Genomic DNA, 14,852 nt, shown 5'->3' with positions numbered 1-14,852 from the left:
ATCAAGACTGTTTTGCCTGCAGCACCTGGCTGCAGTGCTAGGAAAAGGTAAAAGCTCTTTAAGTTACTGTAGGGATTAGTTTATAAATAAATACAAGCGTTAATTATAATTAACATCCATGCAGCTATGTCCCTCTTTAAAAATATATTACAGGAGAACCAGAGGAAAAGCAGTGGAATCCCATTAAACAGATTACTTGAATTAGGGTTTGTGTATTTACTTTATTTGTTAACAGTGCTGTGAGATCCTCTGGTTTGTGTTTTACATTGTGAGAGATTACTTTTCTGTTTGCATTTTCCCAACTGTTCATTATTTAATTAGATTTTAATGTATTATGTTTGGGGAAGAAGCTGAGCCTAACTCATGCATGCTTCACACAAACGAGTAGTCCTTATGTTCGTAAACTTCCCCGCCAGCTTTGGTTACACAGATTACAGGAGTAAAACATACCCACTGGGAGTGGAAATTTGCAGAATCGAAGCCAAGCCTTTTACACCTTTCTAGGATATGAAGCCTTTGCATAAGAACCCTAATTATTCTCCAATCCCTTCTCATGGTTCTAACATGCGTTTTCTCCCACTTCTCTTTCCACAGCCAGAGTGGGATCTGTTCGTCATTGCAGGGCTCAGAGACAAATCTTGGGTATTATTATAATCCTTTGTGGCTTTTTAACAACTGGCCCACTTTGGAAGGCACTCTGCACCCCCATGGCACATTTTCTTAGTTATTTGTAAAACATTCGTACGAAATGTCATTTTCACTAGCAGAAAGGAAAGAAGTTCCTTCTTGTACTGGAATAGCTGACCTTACTACAAATGGATAAAGAATCATTAGCACTTAGGAAACACTAATTAAATACTCGAGAGAAAATAGTCAATATTTTTTTTATTTTCCCTTCATGAGAATTTTATTACAATGCAATAAAAACAATATCTTATAAATCATTTATATAATGTAGATTAGCTATAAGATGAACTAGCAAAACCATGATCAAGCCAAGATGTGTCTTTGGCACCCAGCCTGGTGTCATAACACTTCCCATAAACATCAAGAGACAAAATAGAGTATTCTGGCCTTGGTCAAAGAAACATCCAGAAAAAGGGGCACAAGAAACGTTATTTAACATCATCGGTTATTATTAGCAGGCGTAAAAGGTAAAGGAGCCCACAGCTGTCTGGGAAGAAGCTTTACTGCAAATAAAGTATTTGATTATTAAAAAAATTCTCTGAAACAAGTATCATGAAGCTTTATAGCCACAGAAGTTTCAAATGAAGATGTGCTCTCTAGGAATAGCCTAGGAATGCTCTTCTTGGTACCATGCTGACCGTTGTTCTGATGAGAGCCCTTAAACTCACCAGTAGCTCTTTCACACTAAAACACAGCAGTGCTTTATTTCCTTCAGGTGGACACAGTGCTGTGTTTCTTTGCATCTTTTTCATTCCTCCTCAGCCTTAGTGATGTTTCTACTGACCCAGTACAAAGAGCCTTGAATAAGTTTACAGAAATAACTGAAATAATAGATAAGATCCAAAATAATAAACGCTAGTATTTATAGCAGCTAGGAGCTCAGGTTTTAATTTAAGTAGTACTTAGAAATCCTAGTCCCAGGCCATGACTATGCTGTTTTAACTAATGTATTTACACAGCAATATGCCTAAGTCCCTTAGGCACTGCATTAAATCCCAGTTAGAGTCCCTAAACAAACAAATGAAAAGTTCACCTGTCCGTTTTGTAAATGCTGGGGCTCATCTCACATTGTCCCTGTCTATGCTCTTATCAAGCAGAATGCAACCAATTCCAGGTGTTCTAAGTTAGCATGCACTTATGGATGGATTCTACTCTTCATGCAAAAAAACAAATCCATGGGAACAAATTCAAAGTCCTCAGTGCCAAAGATTTGTTTTTACCTAATGGAAGCACTATGCTGGGATCTCTTGTCAGTACTCCCTCCAGCCGGTATGACTTGTCTTTCTCCTATCATTCTTTGGAGAATTTCCAAACATGAGAGAGATATGAACAGAGCCTAAACCCAAATCTGTGAAAACTGGACTCCTTACTTAGTTCAGGCTGGAAAGAACAGTTCAAGGCAGCTAGGAGGAGCTGACCAAATACTGCAAACAATATTCTCCATCTGAGCTGGTGGTGCTGTCTACACCACCAAACAGAGTCCTGCTTTTCACTAGTGTTCAGTTCTCTTCACTTGCGCTATACTTCTGAATATTTGTTTAGACATATTCATCCTGATTTTATTGACACGAATGGCAGTGCTCAATATCCTTCAATCAAGCTGCTAAGACATTATGAGTATAAATCATTAAAATTATTTTGTAAACACCAGCAGGCAGAAAAAGGTGGTGTGAAGTGGTTTCTGGTGTTAGAGCTCTTCTTTCAGTTTTACATTTCAAAGGAAGCTATTGAACAATGCAGTTATCTGTTTGGAGGCCCTTGGAAACACAAGCTAAGATCACAGTGTCTTTCAGCCTAGGCCCTGGACATGAGGAGGAAAGGAAGGAGGGAGAATCTTTGTTGTTTGAGTCTGGGTTAAAAGCTGTAGTGGCACAATGCTTTGCGCAAGGTCACACAGCAAGTCAGCAGCAAATGCAAGAATAAAACCCAGAATCCCAGCTCAGTACACTATTCTGTATACCCCATCGACTTAGCAACAGAACTCGTGTCCTTCAGTCTAATTAATCTACTTGGCAATTCAGTGAGTAATTTAAGTGTGAGCAAAAACAAATACCAAGAGAAGTGACAAATTCTACTGTGGCTTGGGCTATTTACTTGACTCAGGAGAAGGTGCTTTCCTGAATGAATTTACAACTGGATCAGGAGGTGTCTTGTGCCTTCACTTTGTCTCTTGTCTGTCTATCAGTCTCTCTGAGAAGCTGTTTAAGCTGTGCTCAGTATAAGGGAAAGACAGTGAATGGAAAAGAAACAGGTGAAAATAAACTTCTCCCTTTATTTTAAAGTGCATGAATTGAGTATTAAAAAAAAACTTGGCCACAAGTAGGTTACATAACTTAAGCCAGTCTAAAATTATGTGCCAGCAATTTACATGAGTTTTATGTAACTGTTTATACTGCTGTTTATTTAAAAATTACTACTTATCTTGGCGACTGCAGCAACACATCGTGCATTTGCTAGCTCTGGAATACAGGGCACCTTCATTAAAACACATAGTCACCAATATATTAAACACACAAAAAAACCCTGCTCTGACATAACGTGAAGTGTCAGATGGAAAGCCGCAACAGCGAAGACATTCAGCGTTCGCGACAAAGCGGGCCTTTGGGGTGTTGAGAACAGGACTGGAACATGCTCCATCCTTAATTCACCCAACAGCTTTCAGGTCCTTTACAGCACAGTTGGTACAGTCTACAAGACCAGCTCTTGTTCCTGGGCTCTTATAAAGGACCCTCTTCATCTTCAGGTTTCCATGCTCCAGCATTTTTATATCCAAATTTTAAAGTGCTGAGGTTAGCTAGCCTTTTGTTCTTTCTTAAAGTCCTAAGTTCTTTAGGGTTACACAAATCACTGATATTTTTGTTTGCTACCAGAGCAGTCTCTCCCTGCAGTAGGCAAAGATTTAGGAAAATCTTCATGATGGGTTGCTCATGCACAAAGTTACCTAACTCTTATATCCAGGTTAATCATAAGGGTAAGACCATGGATGTGTAGCTTTGTACTAGAAAGAGCTACATATATCCCACGTAGCCAGAAAGTTTGAGCAACACTGGCCTAATAAAGGTAATATAGGTCATAGGAGTGTGTCCCTTGTTGTTTTGGGGTCTGCTGAGTGAACAAAATGCTCTACATCTCCTTGCCTTCATCTTTCCACCTATAAAATAGGGCACTGGTATTCGTAGCCTTCTAAAAGGTTTAAAACCCAATTAATGAGTAAAGTATTATGTACTATTTTTAGACAACCATTATGGTAGAAAGCTGAAATCCGGCAATGTATAACAGGAGATACAAACTTAATGCATGATAAATGACTTAAGTTGATTTGCTTTTCTTTAAAACTTTATCATGTCGTCCTCTTCTCACTTGAAGCAGTAAAATCATGGGGAAAAAAAGTCTGTTAAAATCAAAAGTAAGAAAAAAATTCCAAAATTTGCTAACAGTTTCTTTGACAGATATAATGAGTCAGAGAATGACATTTTGTCAAAAATAGCAATGCTTCAGTGTTTCCTGTTGATATGTTTTCAGTAGTACTTTGAAACAAGGGGAAAAAGAAGGCACTATTCCAACACAGTTGTTCAAAAAATATTTATTTTTCAGTTATGGAAATTTTTATTGAAACTGGGGGGCAGGGTTTTTTCCAAATGTGAGGCTTTTTAATATATATATATATCTGAAAATTGAATTTTGAGTAACTTTGTATACATCATCTTGTTACGTAAACATCCTCTAAAAAGGGGGTTCACAATCATAATGATAACCATAATCTGACGTACAAGCTATTATACTAGTCCTATGTTTCCAATTTCATAGGTCTCAGCCACCACAGGGTAAGCTAAAAAAATAAAGTGCAAAAGGCTGGCATTACTTGGCTGTATAATGAGAAGCACAGCTAAGCCTTAGCCCGGGAGTCAGTGAATCGTCGGCTGGTTGAGGGGATCAGAGGGGTGCACGGCTCTCCTCAGTACCTTGTGAAAGGATAGCAGACTTGGTCTCTCTCCCTAGTGAGTAGTTGTCATTTGAGGGACTGGGAGATCATGGTGTCACCCAGCAAGTGGATGAGGGCATTTGCCCTGCACATGGGATTTCACCAACAACACGATCTGGGGCAACAGTTTGCCGTAGAGCATCAGAGCAACACTGTAATTTATTGTTTCAAAACTCACTTCTTCAGCTCTTCCTGAGTCTGCTTTAAAGGCAATGTCAGCTTTTTCTCCCCTTAGTAACTCAGCTTCTTTCTCTCATCTCAGTGTTCCTCAATTATTTCTGAGAACAAACTGCCATGCTGTTGCTAGTCGTAATACTAGTATCATGGTGTTCCTGCTGTACACATGCTTTCAAATGTATAGGACTGCAATGCTGTTTAGATTAAGGCAATAAATTCCTCTTCAGGCAGTGTGTTAGGATCACTAAATATTACAAGCACTTTTCCAAATGCCAGAATACAAGTGGAAGGGTTGAGAAGGAGACCCACATCAAGAATAGGGCTGCAATGTTTATTTGTGTAAGATACCCGAATTTAAACATGCCTCTTGAACTACCTGTTTATGTTTGGGCACTCTCCAGTCCATAGAACAACTGAAAATCTGGGAAGCTCAAAAGCAGCTTAAAGCTGATTTTTTCACCCTTGGCTTTTGTTTTGTGCTGCCTAAAGTGCAACCTTACCCCTGCCCCTCATGCTGAGAAGCACAGTCAGTCATGCCAGGGGATTTCAATGAAGACATGATTTGTTGGCAGCATCTGTCTTGAGAGACACGATGTTGCTTTACATGAATCTTTGAAAAGGAAAATGGTATCTGAAGTGACTGCAAGCCTGTTGATAACATGTTCGGCAGTTCAAACACGGTTTCTCTGATTTATCCTTCTGGAAAATAGACAACATGTCTAAGTTTGCAGCATGTATACAATGTCCTCAAGGATTTAATACAGTGGAGTTAGAAACCCTGCAAATCGTGAAACTCTGATAGGCCATCAAGTTTAATGGTACATGTAAGCATTCCTATAATTAAGTTGTCAACAAAAACCTACAACACGGTACTAGAACAGTCTCTGCATTTTCATACTAATATACAGAGAGAGCTCCCACTAAAGGTGGCAGTAATTAGGTACTTAAAACCCACAGAAAAATATACACTGAAAATGTTGAAAGACAGTAGACAAAACCAATATCCTTTTCATGGCAGAAAATAAAAAAGTGTTGCAGAACATGCTGTGCATTCACAAACTGCAAACACAGAAAAGGAGCAATTAAGAGAGAAAGGAAAAATGAGTTGTGCTATTGATACTTGGCGATTTTAGAAAAATGTGTTGGCAGTTAAATGTTGTATATGCTGAGCAAAAAATTCTGTGAAGTCTGTTTCTTTTAATGTCAAAATACCTGCATGACACAGCCAGAAGATTAAAATTCCACATGCTGAAATTAAAATACCTATACCCTCTGACCTAGTCTAAATTATTGACTCCAATGCTAATAAATATGCAAATAAAGTATCTATAAACTATTTTGTGAATCTTAAAAGTAAAGCTTTGGGTTGAATTCTCTAGTTTGGTGTAAACCCAGCAAATTGATAGCATTTTCCCTTGTCTACAGTAGAATAATTTAAGGGATTACTTTCACAATATTTTTGATAGGTTTTCCTGGAAGTTTGAGTCTGAACCTACAAGTTACTAAAGCCCAGAGATATGACTCTGAGATTAATCTTAACTCTGATCACGGTGCATGTCATTACTAAAGTATAACTTAAGAAAAAAAGACTGGTTTCCTACCTGCAGCCATCAGTTCCCCACTTGCATATATTCCTTTTTTAAAATCATCTAGTAGTTTTTCATGGTCTGTTTGATACTATTTTACACGCATATTCATTTTTGCAGGTACTGAGGAAGAGTACTGACAGTAGGACTGCTAATTTCATAGCCCCTTAGGCAGGAATATGAGTTGTCTGTACAAGCTGATGGGAGCGCTTTGGTGGAGGTACCCACTGTAATTCAGGCTGAGGGACAGGTTGGGAGGGATGTGGCAGCCCAGCACCACTTAATTCACTTCAAAAGTGGGTACATACAACTTAACAGGTCCTTGTTGAGCTCTGTAATTTCAGTGACCACAGCAGAATCAGGCTTGGATAAGACAGCCAGAACCCACTGAAACCAATGAAGAGACTCTAGTGAGTGTCGGATCTAATCCCAGGAGGAAATTGCTACACAAATTAGCCAAGGCTAGGTGTTGAGAGCTTTGTGGACCTGTGGAGCCAAAAGGACACTCTGCCCATGCCTGCCTATCCAGATCCAATTGCAAAACAGTGCTTTTTGTTGGTTTGGTTGTATAAACTGCCAAGTGGCATTAGCAAGTGCAAATCCTCTACCTACTCTTTTCCACTACTTCTCTTTCTTTAAAAGGAAATTGTTTAAATGAGGGAAAATGTTAACTGAATGTAATTTGTATTGCAGTGTATTTTTAAGCATTTTTCCCTGTAAAGCTTTTGAGCAATATTTTGCTTTTCTCTCTCATACACAGAGATATAATTTAATTATTGTGTGAAGTTTTGCTAAACATTGTTAAACATGACTTTTAGTACCCACATGGAATGGGAAAGTGCTAGGAGAAAAGTTAGCCTGTGAGTGATTCAAGTACTTTGATTCTTTGCTTGGACTGGTATCTGATTTGATTTTCTCCTTGCTATTTGTTTCCTAGTGGAATGGAGTTCTTCAGAAGACTTATCTCCTCTGGCTGGTGAAATAATTATGGATAACCTTCAGTCTTTGAGGTGCACCATCACGGGTCTCAAAACAGTAAGTGCCAAATGACTTGTTAAGATCTTGATGCCCCCTGCTGCTGTAGGGATACAAAGACACTGATAATTTGCATCCATGCCTGTTGGTAGTAACTGTAGAGTGCCTTTCTTCTACCAACAAGTTCCAGTCATTAAGCATAATAAGTCTGGTATCCATAATCCGAAAGGCACAAAGGAACAGACAGACAGCATGAACTGTTTTATAAGTTGTCATGCTTAGGGGAGATCAGAAAAGACTGGAGTGAAAGCTGCTGTTTTCTGGATCACAGGATAACCTTAGTGCAGATCAAAGGCTCGTGAAAGATCCCGTCCTGTCTTTGACGACCAATAGCTAAAGTAACAGTTCTTTCTCTTCTACTTCTTCCACAAACTCACATGTTGATGGCAATCATTTTCATTTTTGATACTTATTTTTGTATAAATGTTTTACACTCATAAGAACTGGGTCAGCAATGGAGAAAATTGATGAATATTCATATGGATTCTTAAGCAGAATAATATCGACCATGTGTCTGAAATTCTTTTTTCCTACAGGCTGTTCAGTACCCTTTGTGCAAGCAAATTTTGATTCACAAAATATAGATGGAAATAAAGCTTGCTCAAAATACAACTAATTCCAGCAGAAACATCGTCAGAGGGGCCCAATCCAGCATCCACTGAGCTGGAGCCTTTCCACTGAATTCACTGCACACTGAATCAGGCCTACAAAGTTATAGTAGGGGAGAGGTATGCATGTGACCCTTGGCCAGTGCCCCAAAACATGGGCTCTCAAAATGAGAGAATTAACTTTAAAGGGTGAGCAAGGGGCACAATATAAAACCCTCTACACAGAATAGAAAAAAATATTTTTTTTCTAGCCTTTTGTCTGAAGAAATCTTTGATTTGAAGCACACTGTCTTCCAGGGAGCTGAGCCACACTATGCATTTATTCTGTTTCTCATTTTCTAATGACAAAACAGAGTAACTGTTCTTAAATTAAAATCAAGCAAGCTTGCACAGTCACTTCCATAGGCACATGTTAAGAACAGTGCTTACTGTGTGTTTGCCTACATTCTCCAAAGTATACAGCATATTTAAATTAAAAGTTAGACTTTCAGAAGTGCTCTCCATCCGCCTAGATTTATGCATCAAAATCAGCGATGAAGGTATGACTGATTTCAGTGGCAGCCAAATGAAGCTTCTTCCACCAGTGTGCTGGTAGAGTGTTAAATATAATGGGAAGAAGGGGAGTCCCTATTCCTGAAGTCTGGTTGTAAGAGTTCCCAGGGTTCGACTTTGGTAGAAGAGATTGTGGTTTGTCAGTGGGAACAGGTGTGTTCTGTTAACCGTCAGCAGATCATCTATCCCGAAATCTTTGTACTATGTTTCAATCCGTCATGGGGCATCATTTCATGCTGCTAAAAGCTATCTTAAGTTTTTCAATGAAAACACCTTTGGGAGGGACCGCTTTCCAGTTATTAGAGCCAAGATTTTGACTGAAGTGATAGTTTTGACTCCAGTTGTTTCCATTTGCAGGGCCAGAGGTATTATGTCCATGTTTCAGCATACAATATGAGAGGATGGGGACCTCCACGCAAATCTACTCCTGCATATGCTTCTCCTTCAAGTAGGTTGAGTTTGTCTGCCCTCCTAGTTTGATTATTGATGTTGTTTTGTAAGAATTTATCCCACTTCAGAGAACAGAAAAAGATAAAAATCCTGGAGTTCATTGCCACGTCTTCTAGGAGTGAAATAAATAATAAATAAAACCTGACTCCTTCCACCCCCCAAAACTAAGCAAAATAATCATATATGTGTACTTGTTTGTATTTGTCTAATCTTTTACTCTTCTCCAGTCCTTTGACAGAACTTTGTCATCAAGTCACTAACACTTACGAAATATGAGGAATATTTTAACCTTAATTTCTCTTAATAGAGTTCTGCTATATGGAACCTCATTTGTCAGTACTTGAATGAATCAAAACATGAATCTGAACTGCCTGAACAAAAACACTTACATGTATCCTATATAATTTTGTATTCTGCCTTGAAGCATTGTAGATCCCATTTACTGGACCATTCTTACAGCATCCTATATGTAAAATATTCTAGTGTGGACACACATGTTGATAAGATCTAGACCGTAAGCACTAAAAACTTCCAGACGTGTCCAAAAGCCTTTCTTCCTTTTCAAACCTGTGACAGGTTTTCTCAGACTCCATTAGGACTATGATATTTCAGTTGTAATTTTTAATCTACTATAATCATATTGCATTGTTAGTTGCTTTTCCAGACTTCGTGTTCACTGCCAGACTGGCTCAACATATTACAGTTTCCCTTATATTGATTAATGCAGTAAAGTGGAACTTTTCATTTTATTGCATTAGCACTTGTTTTTATTAGGCTAATGTAACAATTTAATAACCTTGCATGTTAATGTGAGAAAATAAAGCAAGCTGTACCTGCTCTCAGTAGTTGTAACAGAGAGAGTTGGAAAATGAGGCTTTTGCAGTACCATTGTCCCATTTTGTTTCAGTTTTGCTCTTGCTTACCCCAGAATAAAACTAGAACTATTTTAAAGAAACACTCTGTTTGAGAACAAAAATGTGCTACAATCATGGGACAAAATTCTACTCTTGACTATGTGGATAACTCACTACTATGGAGTTGTTTTGTATAACTTAGTGACATGCAATTACCCTGACTACAGCCTGGTATAACTACACAGGATTTGGCCCCACAAACCAAAAATTTACATGAGCTGAGAAACAGACTCTTTTACAGTAGCTTCTAGTTATTCAGCCAAATATCCCCAAAGAACAGGGCACTCCTGGCAAGACAGATGTTATTTAAGGCTGTAGCTTTGTACAATAACAACTTTTGCTTTGAGCATATTGCATTGCCTTCCCTATTTCTTGTCCACTGTTATTAACCTTCTGAAGTCGGACAATATGTGCCAGCTCCAAAGCTCTGGGATGTACGAGAAGTTTTCCTGCAGATTTCAGTGGATCAACATAAAAACTATACAGAGAATTAAGTTATTTTCCCATGTTTAGTGTCTCAGGGATTCTGGGCTTTAGAGTAGCAGAAAGTCCTAGACTTGCTGGCATTAGGGCCATGTTGTCATGTGCAGCTGCTCAGAGCTCAGTGAAGTCTCTGCTTCCATGGGAGAACTACTGAAGTGCCTGGGACAATCATTGGGCAGGTGTTCCTTTGAAAGGCAGCCAAGGTAACAAAAGGAGTCTTTTGGATTTCCCTGTAGGAGAGCAGGAGCATCACTTGATATATATGGGATGTTTTGTGAGTTTATGGGAAAGATAAATTTTTCTTCATGGCTATACATGCATGTTTTCTTCATCGGTGAACACAGAAGCATTAGGCAGACTCAGCTCACTGTATATAGAGGCCTAGCAAGAATGTGGTATTTTCATTAAGTATGCTTAGTGACACATGCTTAAGCTTTACAGCAAGTGAGACCATCAGAGCCTAAATGTAAATTCCTTCATTAGTTAATACTAACATCAGAATTTCAGCTTGAGATACAAGATGATGTTTACCGCTGCAGTTACTGGGGGCAAAACCTCTTTATCCACATGACAGTCTTTACCTCTGGTTTTGAAAACTAGCAGTTTTGTCCTTGGCAAGAAGGCAGCAATCTGAAAATACACCAGTGCTGCATAACCAAATACGGCCCTAAGCTAAAAATTAAATGTGAATACATTAATACTCTACAGAATTGTCTGTAATGGCAGCCAGAAGAATATGCAAGGGAAATCAAAACTTCATGGCTTTATGCTGATCCATTTCAATCCCAGAGCATCAAAGGTTAGTGACATCCTTGGAGATGCGTCCGTGTAGCATGACGCTGTATGCTTGCCACTGTCCTCCTGTTTCCCCCACATACACAGTAGCAGTCTGGAAAGTGGTGTCCAGTGTTGTGCAGCTGGTCTGTGAACTCACAGTAGATAGTAACTTTTCTAGGTTTATTCATTAGCATGTGAGTGATGGACAATGAGAGAAGGTGGTCTCATTTTCATGTCATTTTTAAGGTAGTCAGCAATCTGGAGGCTCAAAAAGTTTGGAAACCACTGGGATAGAGAAATCATGAGGTTGTTTGAGACTCTACCAGTTTGATGACACCAAAGTACTTTGAGATTGGTGAGTTCCGGTGGGTTCCTCTTGGCTGCTAACAGGAGATCTAAGAACTGGCCTCCCCACACAGAGCTATAAATGCAGCTGGCCCTTGATCTCTGCACTAACACACACCGTGCAGGATAGCCACTCTGCAGCTGTTACAACTGCCCACAGGCTAACAGCATAGCAAACGTCTTCCCCTTCCACCCTTTCACGGGGCTTACTCTAGCTGCTATACTAAATGGCAGCAAATATATATTTATATCCCTGTTATAGTGAGCCCATTGGAAGGAATGCTTGACTTCAAACTTGCACTAGGAACTAGATCTGTATATTTAGTCAGTGAGCAAACTGTTGGTGGCTGTGAATATGTACATGGCCTGTATGCCAGCAAGATGGAAGCATGTCTCCCTTGCAGACAGATCTCTTAATACCTTGATTCGCCACTGCTTTGAGTCAGGAAACTGGTGCAATAGTTTTTACTCATTATAATGAAAGCATGAATGTAGTCAAGCCTGGAATTAAAAAGCTTTTCTCTGATACACACCATTTAATCCTCCTAGTTGTGATGAGATCTCCTGTTTTTTAAAATCAAGACTGACTGTAACTAGCCGCAAATGTGTGAAAGCAAAGTCTTTTGTAGGTTGAAAGTATGTGGGACAGAAACCGCAGCTTCTTGCCTCACGAGTGCAGTGCTGAGCAGACCGTAGACTAGGGCAGGAATTGACAGCATTTGTTCAGACCTCTGCTGGGAGAAGATTTTCGTAAGTGATTTTACTCACAGCATGTTTCTCTGGCTACAGAACTAGCTCTGGCTGTAGAACGATGTTCATTCTCTGCTTTGCAATCAGTTTCCTATATACCCGTAGGAGAGCCATTCAGGCTCCCGGTGTCGCAGCAAAACACAGAAGGAGCAGTAGTGTGATCTTAGTGAGGCACTGAGAGTGTCAGTACAGTACAGGCTGAGAGCAGCTCCGACACTACAGGAACAGAGGCCATCTACATACTGAAGAGAAATAACCATTGTCTAGTCAGTCACTACAGGAGCTTCTAGGCGCTGATTGTGAGCTCTTTGTTAAAAATCATTATGATTAATTACCTAGCTGGCACAAGGCAAAGGAAACTTATGGTGCAAGTAAAAATAGCAGACTTAAAAAAGCCTGCCATCTTTTCCTACGTGCCCAGATGTATAACTCCTCTAAACCCAAGAAATATCAGAGGCAACAAAATATTTTAAAACCTTCTCCTGCTCCTTTGTGTTTCATTTCTGTTTATTTCCTTCGTTCAACAGACTGGAAAGACTGCAGTGGAAGAGAACCTCGGCACAGGGGACACACAGAGGCCCTGGAACGTCTCCTTCAGCAGGTTCGAGCAGCTCATCAGCATTATAATTGCAGAGGTAAGAATAAATGTCTATGTGGTAGGGCACCAGCTGAAGCCTCTGTGGCGCCTGTAATTTTAGCAGTTTTCTAACTAGGTCATACCTTCTCATTCATCAGGAAAAGAAAGATATTAATATTGGCCCATCTGGAATCACTTTAGCACACTATCTTACTCTTAACCCTTGAAATTAGTTGGATGAAAACATCTGAAAGCTGGAATGCACACAAGCACGGACACACCCTTTTTCCCTCTGTACCCTGCACACCTATTGATTTGTTTTTTCCTACAAATTAGTTTCACACAGGATTCCACTAAAATGCTTCAAGGATCTCTCTTTTATTTTTTCATATAAAGAAATACTTTAGAGAGTTAACAACTGTTTTGGATCAAAAGAGGGGACTTGGCTGCCTTCACATGAAAGACACTAAGTACTCTAGTGGATGTAATGCCAACCTATAATGAAAAATACTTGCACAATGCAGTGGGAAGATAAGATTGCTACATTTTCAAATAGAATGGATCAAAACTAGAAGAGATTTCGAATCTCAGCCAGCTCTTTACTCTTCATTCATGAGAAACAGACTGTGTCTTTAATAGCTCCAGAGCCAAGGCAACAGCTTGGCATTCTTTTTAAAGCATATATAAAAACTCCTGTTCTATACGGGTTGTTGAAAAGTACTATTTATTTTCTTAAAATAAACTTCTAACTGGAATAATGCTTCATTGCAAAGGAACTTATTTTAAACTGAAATGTTGAACTACCATGAAGTTTTCATTTTTCTTCACTTAGTATGACTGTTATGTCAAGCTGCATCAACTCATTTAAAATCATTAAAATACTTAGGGCTAAAATAATCTGGCTGAAATGGAAAGATGCGGCCTTTGTTCTTTACGTGCAAATATGTCACTATCATGATGATCCACAGTCTGCCACAACCCATTGTAACCATAGCAACTTAAACTATTCAGCTATGTTGCTTGAAAAGGGAAAGGAGATACTACAAGAAAATGTTATTTCGCTAATTAAAATTCATACAAGCATTATCACTTGCAGGTGGTCTTGGAAATACAGATGAAGTATTCTGTCTCTTACATAGTTTTTTCATGCTATTAAAGAAGACTGTTTTTCCATGGTACAGTTTTTCCTTTCTGAAGTTAGTGCATATGTCAGGTCTTTCAGGCCACTTTCCTAGTGAACAGGGAATAAATGATGGAACATCTGAGAATATTCTTAGTATAAATTGTTTTACTGACATACCAGCCCTAAACAGAAGCAGTTATAAACAACATGCAGAAAATCCCTCCTTTTGAGAATGTGACACCAGTGCCTGGTTCTTATAAAATCCCACTACTACAGAAGTTAACCCCAGTCTCAAAGCAAAGCACAGACAACTCTTCTCTTCATTTCCTAACTCCTTTTCCTTAAATAACAAGTAACAACAATATAGAAAGTCTGTTTAGCTCAGAACATTTTCTTGTATGTCTGAAAGAGAATGTGGGAGCTTACATGTGGCAGTACTACACTGTGGAGTCAGCCTGAGCAACACCCTTGCCTCCAGCCAAGTAAAAATCTCATAATCACTTGTAATGTTAGGATTACACAGTAGTATATTTTGGGTATATCAGGATTGTAACATAACAGGAGAGCCTTTGGAACTTGCCATAAATATACAACTGATGTCATTCCCTTGTATTTCAGTAATTTGGTAAAGAATCAAGACAAAGAGTTTGCAGAAAAAGGAAGAATTATGACATCACTTTGACTCTGAAATTTTATTCTGGTATTTATCAACCTCAGTGACATCTGAAGAATCTGATCAAGTATCTGAGATAAGATACTGTATATGTCTGAAAAGCCCAAATAATGGCTTGTACTTCATATAATAT

The 14,852-nt window shown here is 39.0% G+C and overlaps 1 protein-coding gene across 3 annotated transcripts in view; it reads left to right on the top strand.

The window, feature by feature from the left end:
• The window catches only part of ANKFN1 (ankyrin repeat and fibronectin type III domain containing 1), a 120,140-nt gene that overhangs the window by 70,831 nt on the left and 34,457 nt on the right, over positions 1-14,852 (top strand). For all 3 annotated transcript variants that reach the window (XM_075441172.1, XM_075441173.1, XM_075441174.1), the window contains 3 exons: positions 7,370-7,467; positions 8,985-9,075; positions 12,874-12,981. In XM_075441172.1, coding sequence (XP_075297287.1) covers positions 7,370-7,467; positions 8,985-9,075; positions 12,874-12,981 — 297 coding nt within the window. The remainder of the gene's footprint in view (positions 1-7,369; positions 7,468-8,984; positions 9,076-12,873; positions 12,982-14,852) is intronic.

This window comes from Opisthocomus hoazin, chromosome 21 (assembly GCF_030867145.1).
Source record: "Opisthocomus hoazin isolate bOpiHoa1 chromosome 21, bOpiHoa1.hap1, whole genome shotgun sequence".
NCBI classification, from domain to species: domain Eukaryota; kingdom Metazoa; phylum Chordata; class Aves; order Opisthocomiformes; family Opisthocomidae; genus Opisthocomus; species Opisthocomus hoazin.
This window is presented reverse-complemented; position numbering and strand designations above follow the sequence as displayed.